At 39.5% G+C, this 21,716-nt stretch overlaps 2 protein-coding genes across 2 annotated transcripts in view; both read left to right on the forward strand.

Moving 5' to 3' along the window:
* The window catches only part of INTS4 (integrator complex subunit 4), a 106,762-nt gene that overhangs the window by 72,598 nt on the left and 12,448 nt on the right, over positions 1-21,716 (forward strand). Inside the window, exons 14-18 of the mRNA XM_032639557.1 lie at positions 817-950; positions 3,258-3,415; positions 11,313-11,406; positions 14,251-14,331; positions 16,165-16,295. Coding sequence (XP_032495448.1) covers positions 817-950; positions 3,258-3,415; positions 11,313-11,406; positions 14,251-14,331; positions 16,165-16,295 — 598 coding nt within the window. The remainder of the gene's footprint in view (positions 1-816; positions 951-3,257; positions 3,416-11,312; positions 11,407-14,250; positions 14,332-16,164; positions 16,296-21,716) is intronic.
* On the forward strand, positions 8,155-9,716 carry LOC116757621 (cytochrome b-c1 complex subunit 6, mitochondrial-like). Its single transcript, XM_032639564.1, has one exon. It carries the CDS (start codon positions 8,177-8,179, stop codon positions 8,513-8,515), a length of 339 nt encoding a protein of 112 aa, XP_032495455.1. The 5' UTR covers positions 8,155-8,176; the 3' UTR covers positions 8,516-9,716.

Genomic DNA, 21,716 nt, shown 5'->3' on the forward strand with positions numbered 1-21,716 from the left:
CTGTTGCGGAGCACAGGCTCCGGACGCGCAGGCTCAGCGGCCATGGCCCACGGGCCTAGCCGCTCTGCGGTATGTGGGATCTTCCTGGACCGGGGCACGAACCTGCATCCCCTGCATCGGCAGGCAAACTCTCAACCACTGCGTCACCAGGGAAGCCCTCCTCCTCCCTTTTTAAAAGCTTGGGTTTGGGATTTTGCTGTCATTTTATTTTTTAACATTTTATTTCATCAACAAACATTTGATGATAGATAGCTGCTGTCATATTGTCTATACATTTTAGAGTCTGCTTTTTTCACTTATAACAAAATGCTTATGATGCAATGTTAAAAATCTTTTATAAAGATAATTTTTAACTATTGTGTAATACTCCATCAAGTAGATGAAACACAAATTATTTAATCATTCTCCTGGTTTTGGACATTTAGGTTGTTACTGATTATTTGCTACTGTAAATGATTCTCTGCCATTTGATTTTGAGATGTGGAATTACTCAACATTCATAAGACTCATATCTAGTACCAAATTATTATTCCAAGGGATTGTGCCAGTATATACTTTAGTAGGCATTGTACCAGAAGTTCCTATTTGTTAGTATTCTCGGCAGCAGACATTATTTTAAAACACCTTTCTTTGGTAATTGGAGGGGTAATTGGGGTAATTTGGAGTGAGGTAATGTATCTCTTTGAATTTGCATTTCTTTGTTAGAAAATTGTAGTCATTTAACAGGAATTTGGGGGGTTAGAAGTAGAGGCACCAAATTCTGGCCAAGCTCAACCTTTTATACCTCCAAGTTTACTTAACCCACTTATTTATCAGACATTGCAGTTTTGGTTCTTATTTTCAATGCTGCTAAAACCTGTCCAACAATGCCTGCATTGTTCTCAGATCATACCTTCAGACACTATGCCTACCTCCGAGACAGTCTTTCTCATCTTGTTCCTGCCTTGAGGGTATGTTGAAAACATCTCTCGTTCTTGGTTTTGGATTTTTGATTTTTAGTCCCGTATGGTTGTTAAGTAGCAGAAAGCAGACTGTATATTCTCTGAAAACACATTCATTAATTATCTTTCTCTCTTGGGCTTTCTTCTATTGTTTTGTACTTTTCTCTGAATCTTTTTTTGTTTTTTAATAAATTTATTTATTTTTGGCTGCTTTGGGTCTTTGTTGCTCTGCGTGGGCTTTCTCTAGTTGCAGAGAGCGGGGCTACTCTTCGTTGTGGTGTGCGGGCTTATTATTGTGGTGGCTTCTTTTGTTGCAGAGCACAGGCTCTAGGCACATGGGCTTCAGTAGTTGTGGCACACGGGCTCAGTAGTTGTGGCTTGCAGGCTCTAGAGCACAGGCTCAGTAGTCATGGTGCGCAGGCTTAATTCCTTTGCGGCACGTGGGATCCTCCTGGACCAGGGCTTAAACCCGTCTCCCCTGCATTGGCAGGTGGATTCTTAACAACTGTGCCACTAGGGAAGTCCCTGCTCTGAATCTTTTAAGAAGATTCATTTTTTAAATGTCCCTGGGTCTAGGGGCAGGACAGGAATAAAGACACAGACGTAGAGAATGGACTTGAGGACATGGGGAGGGGGAAGGGTAAGCTGGGACGAAGTGAGACAGTGTCATGGACATATATACACTACCATGTAAAATAAATAGCTAGTGGGAAGCAACCACATAGCACAGGGAGATCAGTTTGGTGCTTTGTGACCACCTAGACGGGTGGGATAGGGAGGGTGAGATAAGGAGGGTGGGAAGGAGATGCAAGAGGGAGGAGATTTGGGGATATATTTATATGTATAGCTGATTCACTTTGTTATAAAGCAGAAACTAGCATACCATTGTAAAGCAATTATACTCCAATGAAGATGTTAAAAAAAATGTCCCTGGGTTATTGATCATGTTATATTAGGCAAGAAGAAGAAATCTGGAACAACATATTTTAAATCAAGGTTAAGATTGTGTTATATCTTAATAATTACATAAAGCTATGATTCTCAGCAAGTTTTTTTTTTGGTTGCGGGTCTTAGTTGCAGCAGACAGACTTCCTAGTTGCGGCACGCGTGTGGGATCTAGTTCCCTGACCAGGGATCGAACCTGGGGCCCCTGCATTGGGAGCGCAGAGTGTTATCCACTGCGCCAGCAGGGAACTCCCAAGTTTATTTTTATTATTATTATTTTTTTATTTTTTTAAATTTTATTTATTTATTTATTTTTGGCTGTGTTGGGTCTTCGTTTCTATGCGAGGTTCTTTCGCTAGTTGCGGCGAGCAGGGCCCACTCTTCATCGCGGTGCGCGGGCCTCTCACTGTCGCGGCCTCTCGTTGTGGAGCGCAGGCTCCAGACGCGCAGGCTCCAGACGCGCAGGCTCAGTAGTTGTGGCTCACGGGCCCAGTTGCCCCGCGGCATGTGGGATCTTCCCGGACCAGGGCTCGAACCCGTGTCCCCTGCATTGGCAGGCGGATTCTTAACCACTGCGCCACCAGGGAAGCCCCCAAGTTTATTTTTTAATAATAAACTCTTTATTATTTTTAAACTGAGAGATATAGAAAGAAAAAAATTTTAATGAACCATAATGATAATAATAGCAAACACTTACTGAATGCTGTGTGCAGGCACTTTTCTAAGCTCTTTATTTGTATATACTCATCCCTGCTTAGTTAACTCTAAATGACTTTATTTAGAATAATATATGTACATGGTTAGAAAATTTAAACTACATAGAAGATACAAAGTTAAAAGTAAAATCCTTTTTGCTCTCCCTTCCTCATCCCTTTCTTGAAAGGTAGCCACTTTTAACAGTAAGAACAAGGATTATAATTATCATCATAAAAAACATTTTTACAACATGCTATATAAACTTATTTGGGAATAAATCATCACTCTTCTATGAAGTGAATGATCAAATAAAGGTTAAAAATAAATGTGACTACAGATTAATTTTTAGTCCTATTTCTGTGGTTAGCCCATTTATTTCAGTTAGCAATAGAAAATAATGTTATACCATTCTCTTTTCTTTTTCTCCTTGCAGCTGTGGCTGTATTCGGTAGACCATGTTCGTTTTCTCCCTCTCTTTCCCTTTCTCCCACTTAAGCTGAGGAAGGAGAAGAAGGTTGTTTACAGAATTATCTAGCTTTTTTTTTTTTTCCATTTCTTTGTTTGGTTCACATTTTTTCCCTGGTTTCTTCGTGTTACTAAAAACTGAGCCACAGAAGTTGGTTTTTTTTAAGCCAGAGAATTTGATGGTGCTGTAACCCCACTGTGTTTGCTTAGTTACCAGGTAGAAAACTAGTGTCATCAGCTCTTTCTCCCAATATCATGCCTCATGAGGATCCTTCCCATCAGTTCCTGCAGCAGAGCCTTGAAAGGGTATACAGTCTTCAACACCTGGACCCTCAAGGAACTCAGGAGCTGCTAGAGTTCACCATCAGGTGAGGTGATTGATCATCCCTTTCCTTTGACACAGTTAACGTTGTTATGCTTGGCTTGATCCTTTTGATTTCTAATGTTGGTTATAGGCTAGTTTTTCTGACTGTGTTGACAGGATTTTCTGATGTTTTTATTTGGATTAGATTGTGGTTTAAGCATATTACAAAGAAAAGCTTTGTGTTCATGACAAGATTGATGATTAGTACAAAACTAGAAAGAGTTACAAAGAACCTGTTTTCAATTTTTCTTACCTTATATTAGGGTAACAGAAAATGTAACTAACAGTGGCTTAAACAGGATAAAAGGTTAATTGTTTCTCATAGGCGGACAGAGCTGAGATGGCTGATGACCTAGACTCATTCTTTCTTATTTCTCCATCTTTTGCATCAAGTGGCCTTTGGCTGAAGATCCAAACTTTAACCATCCCCTTTGTAATCCAGCCTCTAGGAAAAAGGAAAGAGCAGAAGGGCATCATTTCTTTAAAAGGGTACCACTCCCTTTTAAGGACACTTCCCCAAAGTTGCATGTTCTAATTTTACTTGTGTCCCATTTACTAAAACTTAAGTCACATGGCTATATCTAGCTGTAAGGAGCTAGGAAAGGTAGTCTTTGTTCTGGGTGAGCAGTGCTTAGTTAACACTTAGTGACTCTGTTACTAAGGAAGAAGGGAAGGATATCGAGAACAATCAGCAGAGTCTGCCAGGCCCTATTAGTATGTCCTGAATGATTTGAAAAGAAATGAAACCCATTTGCCTTTATTTTTTTTAATTTTTAAAATGAATTTATTTATTTATTTTTGGCTGCGTTGGGTCTTAGTTGCTGCACGCGGGCTTTATCTGGTTGTGGCGAGCAGGGGCTACTCTTCGTTGCGGAGCACGGGCTCTAGGCGTGCGGGCTTCAGTAGTTGTGGTACATGGACTTTGTTGCTCTGCAGCATGTGGGATCTTTCCGGACCAGGGCTCGAACCCGTGTCCCCTGCCTTGGCAGGAGGATTCTTGACCACTGCGCCACCAGGGAAGCCCCCCATTTGCCTTTAGCAAAGACAATATCTGTCTGCTTTTGTAAATAAGGTTTGATTGAAGCATAGCCACACTCATTTGTTTAGGTACTGTCTATGGCTGCTTTCATTGCTGCAGTGGTAGATTGAGTAGCTACCACAGAGACTATATGGACTACAAAGCCTAAAATGTTTACTATGTGACCCTTTACAGAAGAAGTTTGCTGACCCTGAAGTGATGCCTGGATCACATTTTCTTTCTCATCTGCTCCCTCACCAACGTGATTAAATTTAGAAACTGCTACTGACGTTTTTGGCCCTGAGCCCAGGAAAAAAAGCTCTACTTCCCCACTCAGCCACACCTAAATAAACATTTAGTTTTGTCCTTGACAGTTTTCTATCCAGTTGGCACTGAGAAGGTACAAAATGCACAAAAGCAAGCCAATTTGGTCATCACCTGCAGTGCTGGCTATTAGTAGGTACTCAGTAGACACCCAGGTTTGAGTCACTCTTATGATCTGGATTTTATGAGGTGATAGTCCTGTTGGGCTTCGGGCTGGTCAGACCGCAGTTCTAGTGCTGTGGTCAGTCCCGGGCACTATGTTTCTAGTTAAGTGCATTCTGAGAAAGGTGGCCAGGATGGTGAAAGATCCGAAAAGGAAAGCCGATGGTGCAGCAGTTACTGATGACCTACTGTGTTTTACAAATACTATTGCAGTTAGATGTTGTTAACCATTTTACAATGAAGAAATAGAAATTTGGGGAAATGAAGCAATTTGCTAGGAAGTAGCAGAACTGGGATTTAAATCTAGCTTTGTTTGACTCTAAAATTGTTGCTCTCTGATATGCAGCAGTGAAGGGGATTCTTTTATCAGTGGAGGTACGTCAGATGATCCCTGGGGTTCTTCAGAATTTACATTTTTCCGTAGTTGCTGAAAAGTGAAATGTTAGTCAGAATTTCATACAGAAGTTTCTCTGATTAGGACTCTGGCCGTTTACTTGTTAGTACTAGTATCAAACAAACTTCACCATCAAACACATTGTCCTTTGTTGTAATCTAAGCAGCCATGTCACCCAAATAAGATTTCACCTCACTGCTGTAGTTCAGTGAGGACCCTGGGGGGATGATTTTTTTGGTTTGTTTTCAGAACTTGACATAACTACTTTGTCTTCACCACTGTATTTTGGGTGCCTTATTTAGGAGCTTAGTAAATATTTGTTGAAAACTCTGGTTATGATGGCTTAACCAGGAGTGAAGACTTTTAATATTTTTATAGATGGCATTTTCTTTTGGTCATACCTCACCTTCAGTTGCATGGATTTAATCTTTTATAAGGCTCCACTATCCTTGATCATAGTAAGAGCTGCTGTCTATTAAGTGCCCACTCTTCTGTTTTATGTACATTATTTCATTGAATTTGAAAACAATTCCATGAGAATTACCCAATTTTTACAAGGAGTGAGGGAGCTGGAGTTCATTAATTTGTTATATGGTTTTTTAGCGCCAAGCATTGTGCTAGGCAGAAGGGACACAATAGTAAACAAGACATAGTCTCTGCTGCAAGGGATCTTACAGCCTGGTTGGGGAAATAGCTAGGTAAACAGGCAATGCAGTATTGTGCTTTCCACACAATACATTAAGTACAGAGTTTTCTAGAAGACAGAAGGGGGCACCTAACCCTTCCTTTCATGGTTTAAGCAATGACCAGAAGAATGACTAGAAATTAGTCAAGTGAAGAAGGGAGAAGACTGTCAAAGACAAGGAACAGCAAAGGCCTGGACTAGAACATAGGTTTTTCCAGCCCTTCCATCTTGTCACACTGCTCTGTTTCTGCATAAACAGTCTGTATGACATGAAGGATCTGGTATAGTGAGATTTAAAATCCAAAGACTTGTTTCAAATCAAAGAGGAAATCAGAAAAATACCTGGAGAAAAAATGAAAACAAAAGTACAAAAATCCAAAACCTATGGGATGCAGCAAAAGCAGTTCTTAGAGGGAAGTTTATAGCGATACAAACTTACCTCAGGAATCAAGAAAAATCTCAAAACAACCTAACTTTACACCTAAAGCAACCATAGAAAGAAGAACAAACAAAACCCAGAGTTAGTAGAAGGAAAGAAATCATAAAGATCAGAGCAGAAATAAATGAAAAAGAGACTAAAAGAACGATAGAAAAGATTGATGAAACTAAAAGCTGATTCTTTAAAAAAAAATAAAATTGATAACCCTTTAGCCAGACTCATCAGGAAAAAACGGGAGAGGGCCCAAACCAATAAAATCAGAAATGAAAAGGAGAAGTTAACAACCAACACCACAGAAATACAAAAGATCATGAGAGACTACTACGAACCGCTGTGCACCAACAAGATAGACAACCTAGAAGAAATGGACAAATTCTTAGAAAGGTACAATCTCCCAAGACTGAACCAGGAAGAAATAGAAAATATGAACAGACCAATTACCAGTACTGAAGTTGAATCACTAATTTAAATATTCCCAACAAACGAAAGTCCAGGACCAGATGGCTTCACAGGTGAATTCCATCAAACATTTGGAGAAGAGTTAGCACCTGTCCTTCTGAAACTATTCCAAAACATTTCAGAGGAAGGAACACTTCCAAACTCATTCTATGAGGCCACCATCACCCTGCTACCCAAACTAGAAAAGGTATCACAAAAAAATAAAATTACAGGCCAATATCACTGATGGATATAGATGCAAAAATCGTCAACAAAATACTAGCAAACTAAATCTAAAAATACATTAAAAGGATCATCCTTCATGATCAAGTGGGATTGATTCCAGGGATGCAAGGATTTTTCAATATCTGCAAATCAATCAATGTGATACACCACAATAACAAATTGAAGAATAAAAACCATATAATCATCTCAGTAGATAACAGAGAGCTTTTGATAGAATGGAACATCCACTTCTGATAAAAACACTACAGAAAGCAGGCATAGAGGGAATATACCTCAATATCATAAAGGCCGTATATGACAAACCTGCAGCCAACATCATACTCAGTGGTGAAAAGCTGAAAGCATTCCCTCTAAGATCAGGAAAAAGAGGATGCCCACTCTCACCATGGATCTTCCCGGACTGGGGCACGAACCCGTGTCCCCTGCATTGGCAGGCGGGCGCTCAACCACTGCGCCACCAGGGAAGCCCCACTCTCACCACTTTTATTCAACATAGTTTGACATACGGATGGCGAACAGGCACATGAAAAGGTACTCAACATTACTAATTATTAGAGACTGCAAATCAAAACTACAGTGAGATACTATCACCTCACACTGGTCAGAATGGCCATCATCAAAAAGTCTACAAATACTAAATGATGGAGAGTGTATAGAGAAAAGGAACCCTCCTACAGTTTGTGGGAACGTAAATTGGTACAGCCACTGTGGAGAACGGTATAACCTCTAGTGTAATGTAAACATGAATTTTATATGCTGGGAAACCAAAAAACTTGCGTGCCTAGCTAGCTTTATTGTGATATTTGCTTTACTTGTGGTGGTCTGGAACTGAACCCACAATTTTCCGAAGTATGCCTATAATTGCAGTTCACATTGTAAGGATTAAATGAGCTCAAATAAGGAAACACCTAGCACACCTAGTACAGTGCACATAGGAGGTGCTTTTTTGTACCTTTTTCATTAAAGAGTCCATAGTCTCCTGATGGATGTCTAAACTGAGGCTTCCTGAGGATCGTGGGCATAAAGAAATACAGAGAATAGGTGTCGCTGTTGCTGCTCATGTTGAGTCCACAACAGCAGCCAGACATGGGGCTGGAGGATGAGCAAACGATGCTGACTGGGTCCGGAGATCCCAAGGAGAAGGAGGAGGAGGAGGAGGAATTAGTGGATCCCCTAACAGCAGCGAGAGAGCAATGCGGGCAGCTGGAGAAATGTGTAAAGGCTTGGGAGCGGCTAGAGCTCTGTGATGAGCATGTATCCTCCAGGTCACTGACAGAGGAGGATTGCACAGAGGAGGTCTTTGACTTCTTGCATGCAAGGGACCACTGCGTGGCCCACAAACTCTTTAAAGCTTGGAAAAAGTGTGCCGATTCATTCACCCCAGCCTTCATCACCTGAGTGTCGGGATATTTCCTTATGGTTTTGAACATGCCATTTGTTTCTTATTTGTATAACTAAGTTCATGTGAACCTCAAGGATTTTGGCTTAGGCAGGTAGCTTCCGTGTAATTATCAGTGATTCCATCTTAATAAAGTCCAGTGGTCAGCAAAAAAAATAAAAAAAGAGATACAGAGAGGAAACACTGGGACACAGAGCTTTTTGAGCAGGGCTGCCAAGTTTCTATTTTTGTTTGTATAATAGTTCAGATTTCCCATGGCTAGTTTGGTTGCATCTTGTTTTGTGGAATTCAGAACAAATGCTACAGGGCAAGGGTGATAGAATGACTTAACACATGGGGGCAGTCAGCTAATGTATAGTCAGCTGGTCAGTGTTCTCTATAATGTAGCAGAAGGCAGAATCTTTCTGGAGATGAAATGGTTCAGACGTAGAATGATTCAGGGCCACCTTTTGCAAGAGAGACGTCAGAGATGCGAAAGGGAGAGACCAGCTGGCCGCCAAAATAGGATTTTACAGTTATGGTTAGCTAGTGCAGGGTCTTGCCTTTTATTGTGCTTGATTGCCACACATGAGCAGGCTCTCCGGGATTAACTCAAATCACCAAAACTCAAAAGAGTCGGTATATAAGCCACAGGCCCTAATTTCTTCAGTCACTTTGGAAATAATTCATTGTTGCCCCTTTCCAGGGCATCTCCTTTCTTGTATCAAGGTTCTCAGGAGGCAGCATTAGCTCTCAGAAAGTTGCCTGAAATAAGAGGGAGGGGCTTAGTCCAATGGACAATTTTGTACAGGCTGCTATGAAACCTGATAGAGTATCCCAGCCCTGAAACAGTTAACTTCCCTCATGAGCCAGATCTTTAGGTTTCCCACAGTTATCATTTCTACGTGAAATTTTGATACGACATTAAAAAACCAAGCAGCGTTCTACGAATTTTTTCTGAGATTGTTAGCTTGCTTGCTCGCACTGTCTCTCATTCTCCCTCTCTCTCCTCCCCAAAAAAGAAGAAAGAAAAGAAAAACATTACTTTCTGTAGATGTGTAGCGTATTTCCAAAAGAATTTAAAAGAAACTGGTATGGTAGTTGCCTCTGGAAAAGGCTACTGGTTAGCAGCACATAGGTATAGGAAAGTGGACTAATTTAATTGTCTATCCTTTAGTATCTTTTGAATTCTGTTCCTTATTGGTGTAATTCTATAGCGAGGTATGTATAACCTATTAAAAAAATTAAATGCTTCAGGGCTTCCCTGGTGGCGCAGTGGTTGAGAGTCCGCCTGCCGATGCAGGGGACGCGGGTTCGTGTCCTGGTCCGGGAGGATCCCGCGTGCCGTGGAGTGGCTGGGCCCGTGGGCCATGGCCGCTGGGCCTGCGCGTCCGGAGCCTGTGCTCCGCAACGGGAGAGGCCACGGCAGTGAGAGGCCCACGTACCGCAAAAAAAAAAAAAAAAAAAAAAATTAAATGCTTCAAATCAGTAGTCCCAGCCCTGAACACAACTATTTTATGTGTGTGTACCACTTTCTGTTCTCTTGTCCACAGGCAGATGTATTTAATATGGTTGCAATCACTTTGTCTATACCTATATCCAGTTAGCATGCTTTAATTGTGAGTATCAGAAAACCTTATCTCAAATTAACTTATAATGGCTATTTATTTCTTCATATGAACAGAAATCAGAGGCATTTCTTAGTATGGTATGGTTAAGTAGTTCCTTTATATCATTAAGGACCCAGTTTCTCTCTCTCTTTGGATTTTTCTTGTCCTCAACATTTGCTTTATCCCAAGGCTTTTTTTCTTTTAGAGTTACAGTATGACTGCCAGTGGTAATCAGGACTATAAAACATTCTTGTTCAGTCTAGTGAGAGATAGAGACAGAGAGAGAGAAAGAGAAAATGAGTGATTCATAGACCACCATCAGACCTGCTTCAAGCATTGAATATAAGTCCTTCCATTAGGACTCATAAGGCCAACCTAGGTGACCTAACCAGGAAGATGATGTGTGCTAATTAGCTTAGTCCAGTTGGACTCTACCTGGAACTAGGTTTGGGGCACCTTCTCTTGAACTAAATCAGGGTTCACTTAGTAAGGAAAAAGTGGAAAATTACTAACTAGGTAGGCAGCCAATGGAGCCCACTATGATACTTTAAAATTTTTTTTTCTGATGATATAAAACATACTTACCGATTGTATAAAACACTTGGAAAATAAAGCATAGTTAGGAGGCACTAAGAAACACCCTAATACCTCTATCTAGAAAACAGGTTGCTCTGTGTTTTCATATTTCATATATGTGTGTATATATATATGTATATATATATATATGGTTTTTACATAGTTGAGATCATATACCTTATTACCATATTATATTTAATGGTTGTAGAATATTCCATTGACTGTATGTACAGTAATTTATTTAATAATTCCTCTACCATTGGATATTTAAGTAGTTACTGGGTTTTACTATAACATAACAATGAATATTGCGGGGCATAAAGTATTTCATTTCTGTTGAATGTTTCCCTTAGAATTACTTCGTAGCATAAAGCTACTGATCAAAACTTTTGACTATATGTGTGACTTTTATAACGTAGTACAGTTCTGTTTTCCAGAAGAATTATAGCAGCTTAAACTGCTATCAAAGTGTAAGTGAAACAGTTTCATTATAACCACTTCAGCATTGAGTGCTGTCATTAAAAATTCTTTTACCAATTTACTAGGTATAAAATGGTAAAAAGCTTTTGACATGATCTTTAACTGGTGTTATTCTTATTCTGTGTTTGGCTTGGGTTTTTATTTACTACAGGGATCTGCAAAGACTTGGAGAACTTCAGTCTGAATTGGCAGGAGTAGCTGACTTCTCTGCTACCTATCTGAGGTGTCAGCTTCTTCTCATCAAGGTTGGTTTGAATCCATTTTGTTCATGAGTGTGTTGCTAAGAATGCAGTTTAATGGACCCAGCAGTGTTTGAGGCTATAAGTAGAAAAATAACTGGTTTTATGCAACTGCTTAGCAATGGGGAAATTATGTACTCTGTAGTATAATTATATTTGCCTCTAATTAAAGAATTGTTAACTCATATAGGAATTTGAATTTTTTAATTTGAGAGAATTCCTTTATAATATAATTAGAGCAGGTTGGATAACCATTTGCATTAGAATCCCAAGGATTTTAATTGTTTTTTAACAATTTGATTAGCAAGGATCTTATATAAACATTTGTATTTTATATATTTATATATTTCTAAATGCTAATTTCATTTGGTCAAAGTCAAATTAGTCAAAGGTTGATTTCATTGCTTTTAAGAGCTAATGACTTGCTGTCATTTCATACTAGGTAGTTAGAGTACATATATATACACACACAAAATTGGTACCCAAAAGCTGTTTCAGTTCCCTGAGTTGAAAACCAGTTAAACTAGCTCAATAGCTGTCAGCTTCTGCAGCAGAGTTCTGCTATAAATTTTGGCTTAGAATTTAGAACAGCCCTTCTAACTTGATAAGACTTAACTTGGCTTTAGTTCTAAATGTGGTTAGTCTTCAAAGTTATTAATGATATTTGACCAAAGTCAGAATAAATGGAGGTGTCAGAAATTATTTGCCACTGTAAGATATGTGAGCTTAGGGTTTTGTAGGTGTGTGTAGCATGTGAAGATAAGTGTGTACACTGAAGTAGTTTGGGATTTAAACAGTTCTTATTTGGCTAGATAGATTCTTTCAAATATATATGCCTGTGTAACCACCACCACGGTTAAGATATAGAAGATTTCCATTACCCCCAAAAGTTCCTTCATGTCCCTTTGCACAGTTATTTGGCTTTTCCAAGCTTCTATGAAACAAAGCTAATAATAACTCTACCCAGGTAAGGATTGGTAGCAAGCAGTGCATGTGAAAACCCTTGGTCTAGTGTCTGGTACATAGTGAGTGCCATGTCAGTGTTGGTCTTCTTCCTTCTTCCTTGGCTTGTTGTCTTCTAGATAGCAGTACAAGAAGGCCTTTGAAAAGAATCCACTTTTCTTTAGTAGGAAAAGAGAAGAAATTACTCCTAAAAAGAACACAGAACTATGTTTTTTATTCAGCGTCATGTAGGAGAAGTGTAGGTAAGGGACCCAGACTTAGAACCCAAGGCAGGCAAGTGTTTGATAATAGGGGAGGAGCTAAATAAATCGTGGCACATCTACTCAACAGTATATTCTGTAGCAATAATGATCTTTATGAAGAATTATATAAGAACATGACCAAATGTGACATAATATTATGTACCCAAAGAAGCACACAAAATTACTTCTGCTTTCTGACTACAACTATATAAAAAAAACATGCATATAGGAAGTGATTGGAAGCAAATATTCAAAAACAATAACTCTTAATGGTAGTATGATTTAGGTTATTAAACAATTTCTATATCTATAGTCTAGACCTGCCACTGTCAAATACAGTAGTCACTAGGTATGTGTGAGCATTGAGCACTTTAAATGTTCATGTTGAGGACTTCCCTGGTGGTGCAGTGGTTAAGAATCCGCCTGCCAATGCAGGGACACGGGTTCGATCCCTGGTCTGGGAAGATCCCACGTGCCGCGGAGCAACTAAGCCCATGCACCACAACTACTGAGCCTGCGCTCTAGAGCGCACGAGCCACAACTACTGAGCCCAAATGGCACAACTACTGAATCCCACCCGCCTAGAGCCCGTGCTTCGCAACAAGAGAAGCCACCGCAGTGAGAAGCCCATGCACCGCAAGGAAGAGTAGCCCCGCTCGCCGCAACTAGAGAAAGCCCGTGCCCATCAACGAAGACCCAATGCAGCCACAGATAAATAAATAAATAAATTTATAAAAATAAGTAAATAAATGTTCATATTGAGATGTACTGTAAGTGTAAAATACACACTGTATTTCTTAGACTTAGTATGAAAAAAATGTAAACTATCTCATTAATAATTTAAAAAATATTGATTGCATAGTGAAATAATATCTATACTGGGTTAAATAAACTATATTAAAATTAATTTCACCTGTTTCTTTTTACTTTTAAAGATGTGGCTACTATAAAGTGTAAAATTACATACACGGCTTGTGTTATATTTATGTTGTATAGTGTTAGTCTAGGTTTTCTGTAATGTCACTATGTCTGTAATCAAGAAGGGCTGTGAAAATAAGAGACTATAGCAGAGGTTTAGATGAGATGGCCGTATGGATGGATAGGCGAGGAGGGAGATGGAAGGTAAAATCCATGGCTCTAAGTGATAGTTTTGAATGTGCAGAGATTGAGAGAGGGAGGAATCTAGGAAAGCTTCTTGATTTCTTGTTTGAGTATGTTGGTAAGGTGATGGGGCTGTTCAAAGGATAGAGAGCATGGAGCAAAGAAAAAGGAACTAAGTCAGGGAAGAAGGGTCTAGGCAGTCTGGTTAGTCCAGTGACTCTGGGATCAAGGAGGTCCCAGAGCCTCAGAAGCCTGGCTTGCCTGGGCATTCTTGGTGAGGCCTTCATGGCTCCTGCACTCTGCTTGCAAGCTCTGGTCTGGAACATAGGGTCTTTGGGCCAAGAATTGAATGGGGAGGAGTTCATTTGGCCCAAATCATTGGTCTCCTCTCTGTCCATAATAGGTAGGACTTACTGGCCTAAAAGAATAAGAATGAGAGGAAGTCTTGATCACGGTAAATTTTCAAAGCAAAACAGACACTTAAGTCTCAAATTATATGGCAGTCTTTTTGACCTGTGTGTTCTGTCCTCTCCTGATTTGTTAGGCCTTGCAGGAAAAGCTGTGGAATGTGGCTGCCCCTTTGTATTTGAAGCAGAGTGATTTGGCCTCAGCAGCAGCAAAACAGGTAAGCTTATTGAGACCTTCTCCTCAGGTGGATCTCTGTCCAGATCTCTGTCCAGAAATTGCATTGTCTAAGAGTCAGAGGCGTTCACAAGGCTCTGCTGTGGCCTCCCCATTTTCAGCCTGTGTCAGAAGTTAGTGATACGAGAAGCAGCATAATTAGGGGACACAGCACTGGCTTTAGAGTCTGGGGACTTGGGTTCTGTTCCCATGTCTGCCTCTAATTTGTTGGGTGGTGTTGAGCAGGTTACTTAACCTCCCTGATTTCTAAGATTTCTTTTGTGTTCTAAAATATTATTAGTTTGTATTTCAGATATACTAAAATCCAATAAATACTATCATGAATCTTTCGTCTGAAAATGTAGCTGAACTCATTTTGAGGTGGTTATATTTTTAGCCTGTACCATCTCTCTTTCTCTCTCTTTTCTTTAACCATCTCTTGAATATTTAAAGGTCTGTGTTTTCCTCCTCAGTTCATTAAGTAGCATTTAATTTTACTTGCCTTAAGTTTATTTCTTTCTAGTTTTGAGCAGTTTCCCTTCATTCTTGGGTATTGGGATTTGGTGAACTCTTCTGGGTCATGTCTTCCCAATAGTAAGTCTGTATATGACTAATTACAACCCAGTAGGAAGATAATGATGGTGACTATGATTGTTACATTACAGTTCACTAAATGCTTTCAAGTGTATTTTAATTAGCCCTCGTAATAATCCCATTAGGTTGGAATAAGTATTAAGTCCATTTTACAGATGAAACAACGCTCAGCAAGGTTATATTCGTAGAGCTATAGGTAGTAAGTCAGGAACTTGAGCTCAGGTACTCTGATACCCAGAGTCTGTTTTCTTTCCACTACTCTGCTTCATCTCTCATTTAATCTAGACTCCCTCTCAGACCTGCCATGTGGCTTATTGTAGGGGAGTAGAACTTAATGACAACAGAACACCAATAGGCCATGTTGGGAGGGATGGGACAGGGAGCAGTAGTCTGGAAGAAAGAGAAAGGAATTACCATTGCTATGTGACAGTTACTGTGCTAAGCACCTTCCATACCCCATTTAATCCTTTAAATTTTATGATGTTCGTGCTGTTTCTTCTGCATTTACAGATAGGGAAACTGAGGCACCATGTAATTAGGAAACTTATCTTACTGTCAGTTGTAGAAGACAGCTGACAGGGCTCTGACTCCAAAGCCTTCAATGGGAGGCAAGCATCATTGCCTGCCATCATTGCTTGCCTCCCATTGAAGAAAGGGAAGGGAAAGAGAAGCATCATTGGGGGGGAGTCGCTGACTTGGATAGAACAGAGCGAGAACTTAAGATGCACTGGACTTGAGCTGAGGTCACTGACATTGTTTTCTGCACTGATTCCCTCCCTAAAATCTCTCTGAGAGACCAGGCCCATAGAACAGTCTGGATGGCTAACAGGTGGTCAGTGGTTCCTAACACTAAATTCTTGAGGACTTTTCCTGAGGATTACGTTTCCATACGTATTCATTTGCCAGCACATCACAGTGAATTTGCTTTAGTTACAAGCAGTGCCTTACAGTTTTATCAGTGTTTAAACTTTCATATCTTTATATCATCAACTAAGATGATATTACCAGATGGAAGTTTGTTTTTTTAATTGACAAAATAATTTATTCTCTCAACATGTATATTAAGTTCTCTCAAATTACACTAGTTTCTCTCAACATAGGCACTTAAAAATCTCAGTTCAGAATTAAAACATAGGCATTAAAAAAAGCACTCTGTGCAGATCTGGTTTCACTTAGAATCCTGTGCTGCTCTTTGCTCTTAAGTAAGACTATAATCTGCTTATTACTTACCTTTTCCTTATAGATCATGGAAGAAACCTACAAAATGGAGTTCATGTATAGTGGCGTGGAGAACAAGCAGGTGGTGATTATCCATCACATGAGGCTGCAGGCCAAAGCCTTGCAACTTATAGTAACAGCACGGACTGCTCGAGGGTAAGATGTGTGGTTGGTGAAAAAGGGTGGCTGAGTCCTTTTAAAGACACTTACAGCTGCATTCAGAGATCTCACCAAGGTTAATGATGCGTGAAATAATATTTAGGAAAGACTACCTACAAGCTCTTCATTTTTTCAGCTATTCCAAGTTACATTCTTGGATCAGATTAGATCCCTGGAAAAACCCTATGGTGGCTCTCCATTGCCTACAACACAACATAGGGCTTCATCTGGCAACAAGGCATTCTGTATAGTCCTTGATAGATTTCTTTAAGAATATAGTGCCAGAACCACTTTTTTTCTCTTCTGACGGGACTAGTGCTCTACCTTAGGCAGTAAAGACAAATTATGAGAATGTATGGTGCTGTGAGACTACTTTGTTCAAATCCTGACTCTCTACTTGTTGTTTGATTACAGACAGGTTTTTTTTAGCCTCTCTGTGCCTTGTTTTCCTGTTTGTAAAATGAGAACCATGACAGCATCTATCTCATGGGGTTTCTATGAAAAATGAATGGGATAATACATGTAAAAGCACTTAGCGTGGTACTTAGTACATAGTAAGAGCTCATTATAATTGTAGCTGTTAGACTTTCTGATAATGAGAATTGCTATATTTCATTGATTCTAAAATGCACATTTAGAAATTTTACTTCTCTGAAATCAGATATTTTGATGGTGTGCCGTAGTTTGAAAGTGTTTTTGTTTCTTGGTGTTTCATAAAATAAAGGTGCATCTTAAGAATAATGGCACCACGGATTTAATGTAATATAGTACTTAGGAAACTCGTTATCAGACAGGAGACACATTTGATGCTCAGTCCACCAGTTGTGTCAGCCTAAAAATAGTGTAGAGAAATAAATATGAGTGTTTAAGTAAGCACTGAAAAATACATTAAAAGGAACATTGTATTATTTTATTTCTTTGCTTATCTTGATAGTGACCTGATAAACTCAGGTAGTGATTTAATCTTAGAGATAGCCATACATTCATTTAAAAAATGTTTAATTCCTGCTATGTGCCAGTCACAGCTGAGAAAAGATAGGTGCTTGTGCTGGCATCTACATTTTTTTTTTTTTTTTTTTTTTTTTTTGCGGTACGTGGGCCTCTCACTGTTGTGGCCTCTCCCGTTGCGGAGCACAGGCTCCAGACTCACAGGCTCAGCGGCCATGGCTCACGGGCCCAGCCGCTCCGCGGCATGTGGGATCTTCCCGGACCGGGGCATGAACCCGTGTCCCCTGCGTCGGCAGGCGGACTCTCAACCACTGTGCCACCAGGGAAGCCCTACGCATTTTTATTTAAAGAAAATAAATATCTTTTTCAGTTTATGTATGATTACTGTAAAACTTTAAATATTGCAGATTAAGTGAACATTCTGTTCTCTGGTAATCTACCCCTTGTAAAACAAATGACTAAAAGTGTAGATTATAAATGCGTGTATTAGCGTAAATCGAATCATAATATACTTGGCTGTTCTGCCATATTTTCATTTCATCCAACAATATAATATTTCGTATTTCCATGTCATTGTATAAAGATTCCAATATATTTGGTGTTTACTCATGCTATATTATTTTATATTTTCCATTTGTATGCATACCTGCTTCTTTTTCTTTTTCCTTGATTTTTGCTGGAAATTTTTTATTGTTTTGTTTCTTTCTTCTTCCAGGGGTTTGAAAGTTCTGTACCCTAATTTTAACCTATTCAAGTGAGAGGCAGTAGAACATAATGATTAAGAGGGCTGGGGTGCCTCATTGATTTGATTCAGATCTTTTTTTTTTTTTTTTTTTTTTTTTTTTTTTGCGGTACGCCGGCCTCTCACTGCTGTGGCCTCTCCCGTTGCGGAGCACAGGCTCCGCCAGACGCGCAGGCTCAGCGGCCATGGCTCACGGGCCCAGCCGCTCCGCGGCATGTGGGATCCTCCCGGACCGGGGCAGGAACACGTATCCCCTGCATCAGCAGGCGGACTCTCAACCACTGCGCCACCAGGGAAGCCCTGATTCAGATCTTGACTCCACCATTTGTAAACTTAGTGACCTTGGACAAGTTACTTAAGAACTTCTGTCTCAGTTTATTTCCCATAAGTTAAACTGGGATAATAATAGTACTTGCCTCTCTGTCATAGGGTTATTGTAAGGCTTATTGAATTATTATATGTAAAGCCCTTAAAATACTGCCTGACACATTAAGAGTAAACACTTGACAAATGTTAGCTCATTTTAGTTGTATAAATAGTATTTTTACTCATATATATATATACATTTTTTTTTATTTTTGGCTGTGTTGGGTCCTTGTTGCTGTGCACGGGCTTTCTTTTTGCAGCGAGCGGGGGCTACTGTTCGTTGCGGTGCACGGGCTTCTCATTGCAGTGGCTTCTCTTTGTTGCAGAGCACGGGCTCTAGAGCACAGGCTCAGTAGTTGTGGCGCACGGGTGTAGTTGCTCCACGACATGTGGGACCTTCCCGGACCAGGGCTCGAACCTGTGTCCCCTACACTGGCTGGCGGATTCTTAACCACTGCGCCACCAGGGAATCCCTACCCTTATATTTTTAATAAACAGATTGACCTTATATTTTTCAGCATTAAAAAATAGAATTTATGATCATCTCTATCAAGACCATATCTAATCAAAATGAAAGTTTTAGTGTATTTTTATTTGATTGTTTCATGCTGTTAAATAATTTAGAATTTAGTTTCAGATTGTTCTTTTTTTTGTGTGTGTGGTACGCGGGCCTCTCACTGCTGTGGCCCCTCCCGCTGCAGAGCACAGGCCCTGGACTCGCCGGCCCAGCGGCCATGGCTCATGGGCCCAGCTGCTCCACGGCATGCGGGATCCTCCCGGACTGGGGCGCGAACCTGTGTCCCCTGCATCGGCAGGCGGACTCTCAACCACTGCGCCACCAGGGAAGCCCTCAGATTGTTCTTTTTTTAAATTGAAGTATAGTTGGTATACAATATTAGTTTCAGGTGTACAGCATAGTGATTCAGTATTTTTACAGATTATACTCCATTAAAAGTTATTATAAGATAATGGCTATAATTCCCTGTGCTGTACAATATATTGGATTATGGTTTTTAACGTATCTCTTACTTTAAGAATTCTTTCTTAAAATAACATTAGTCTTTATAAGTACATTATCAAAATAATTTAGCTCCAGCTTACCCACCACTGTTCTTTTTGTATCACAATTGCCTTTTAAAATTCCTTGTTCTAATTCACCATTTATCTGACTGGAACACATTCGCTAGTATTGTTTCTCAGAGTAAGTATATAAGTAGCATATTCATTGAGACTTCGCATAGCTAAAACTGCCTTTCTTTTGCTCTCATACATAATTGGAATTCTTTCAGAACTCTGTTAATATTGCTATGTTACCTTTTAGTATTTAATGTTACAGTTAAGATGTCTGTCTGGTTCTCTTTCCTTTGTAGTTAGCTTATTTTTCATGGCTCAAAGCTGTAAACTTTTCTTTTTCTTTTTAGACTTCAGAAATTTCATCAGGATATGTCTAGTTATGTGTTTCCTTTCATTATTCTTACTGACTTTTAATGGGACTTCGAAGTCTCAGCTCTGTTTTATCTCAGGGATTTTTTCCCTCTATTATTTCTTTAATTACTACTTCTTCCATCCACTCCAGTCTGCCATACTAGATATTGTATCTTCTGGATCTATTTTCCCTATATCTTATCTTTTCTCTCACAATTTCAGTTTCTTTTTCTACTTTATATTCTGAGTAAATTCCTCAACGTACTCTTTTAATTTACCATTCCAGTTTTCATCATTTTTCATCCTAGTGTTCTTCAATTGTTGAGTTGATTTCATTATTATTATTTCCAAGTGTGCTTTCTTCTGTGTACCTTTTTTGTAGCAGTTTTTCTCACTTTATCAATGCGATATCCTTTCAAATCTCCTCTTAAATCTTAATCAGGATGTTTATTAGAATTTTAAAAAAAGCTTTCTGTGCTTTCTTCCCTTGACATTACCTCACTGAGGTCTGCTTGGTCTCCTTTACAGCTCCTTATCATCCTTATAACATCTAATAATTTTTCATTGTCTTTGAATACTTATAAGTGAAAGTTTAGACTAGTTTAAATTGGTAACTGGTATAGGCTTCCCCAACAGTTATAGGTCAATGTTTGGTTTCCCCTAGTGGGCCTCACTCTTACATTGAAAGTGGGGGTTCTTAGTGCTAGAGGCCTACTTCGTGTACGTACCATGTAGGTGAGGCTACCTACTCTGCTTGGGGGTTGGGGAAGAGTTCCCAAATCTTTTTGTATTTTACTGCTTGGAAATTCTCCAAGTTGGTTGTACGTGAGCAAGCCAAAAAAGGTGCTACTTGGCCAAATTGCTTTCATTTCAGTCTCTGCTTAGCTGGAGTTCTCCCTTCCAGCCCTCTCATCCTAGGTGATCTTTGGTTGGTTAACCTCAGCAGCAAATTTCAGTTCCACTTCTAGTAGTTTGTCAGAGTTAAGAAAGTTTCAAGTGCTACCTGCTTTTTAGGAAAATAATTCAAATTAATGTTGGTTATACAGTACATTTCCATCTGCCGTTTATCATTTATCCATTCAACAAATATTTATTGCATAGCTGCTTGTGTCAGGAAATACATGATGAATGGTACAAAGTCCCTACTCTCATGGAGCTTACGGTTTAGTAGAAAAACTTGACTCGGTTATTAAGAACCTTGATACCATTCTCTTACATGTTTTTATATAAGGAAAGAGTATTTGTTTTTTTTCTTCACTGGAACTTTACTCCTTCAATTAATAATATATTAATGAAAATGAGTGGAACATTCCCTGCAGAAATTATAATAAATAAAATGCACAAAGATCAAAGGAAAAATCTGTTGTGTGATTAGTAAGTTATATTGGCCTGGCATGTCGCCTGGCTTATCTAGGTATACATTTAAGTTTTTACAGAAATGAAATACTCTAAGTACTACTTGACCAAAGAAGCCAAGATAGAGAAGAAAGCATATAGTCTGTGTCTGTGTGCAAAGTAGTAACAAAACCTTTTCCCCTTCTGCATGAAAATTTGACCTTTGGTTTCCAGATCTATTCCCTGGTAAGCTGATCGCATCAACTCTATTACTAGGTGACACTGCTATGGTAAAAATGATCTCTGAGAAAATTACATGTACACTAGAAGGAACTATCAGTGAACTATAATTACCTAATGCAGACACCATAGCTTTGGGCTTCATTGAATGCAGTGATTCTTGTAACTGAGCATATCCCTGTGGGGACCCTGGAAGGTATGCCTTTGGATTACTTCAAGAGATATTAGCACCTATGGAGCATGAGGCTTCTAAGTGAAGATGGTCTCCACATTCACCTGATGTAGATCTCATCTCCTTGAACCTGAACTGTCAGTGGCAAGGTCAGAGCTCCCAGACAGCTATGTAGATGGTTGAATGGGCT

The sequence above is a fragment of the Phocoena sinus genome, chromosome 8 (assembly GCF_008692025.1).
Source record: "Phocoena sinus isolate mPhoSin1 chromosome 8, mPhoSin1.pri, whole genome shotgun sequence".
Lineage (NCBI taxonomy): Eukaryota > Metazoa > Chordata > Mammalia > Artiodactyla > Phocoenidae > Phocoena > Phocoena sinus.

Excerpts from the sequence above, each read along its gene's own strand:
- LOC116757621 (XM_032639564.1), top strand. The coding sequence starts at position 8,177 with ATGTTGAGTCCACAACAGCAGCCAGACATGGGGCTGGAGGATGAGCAA.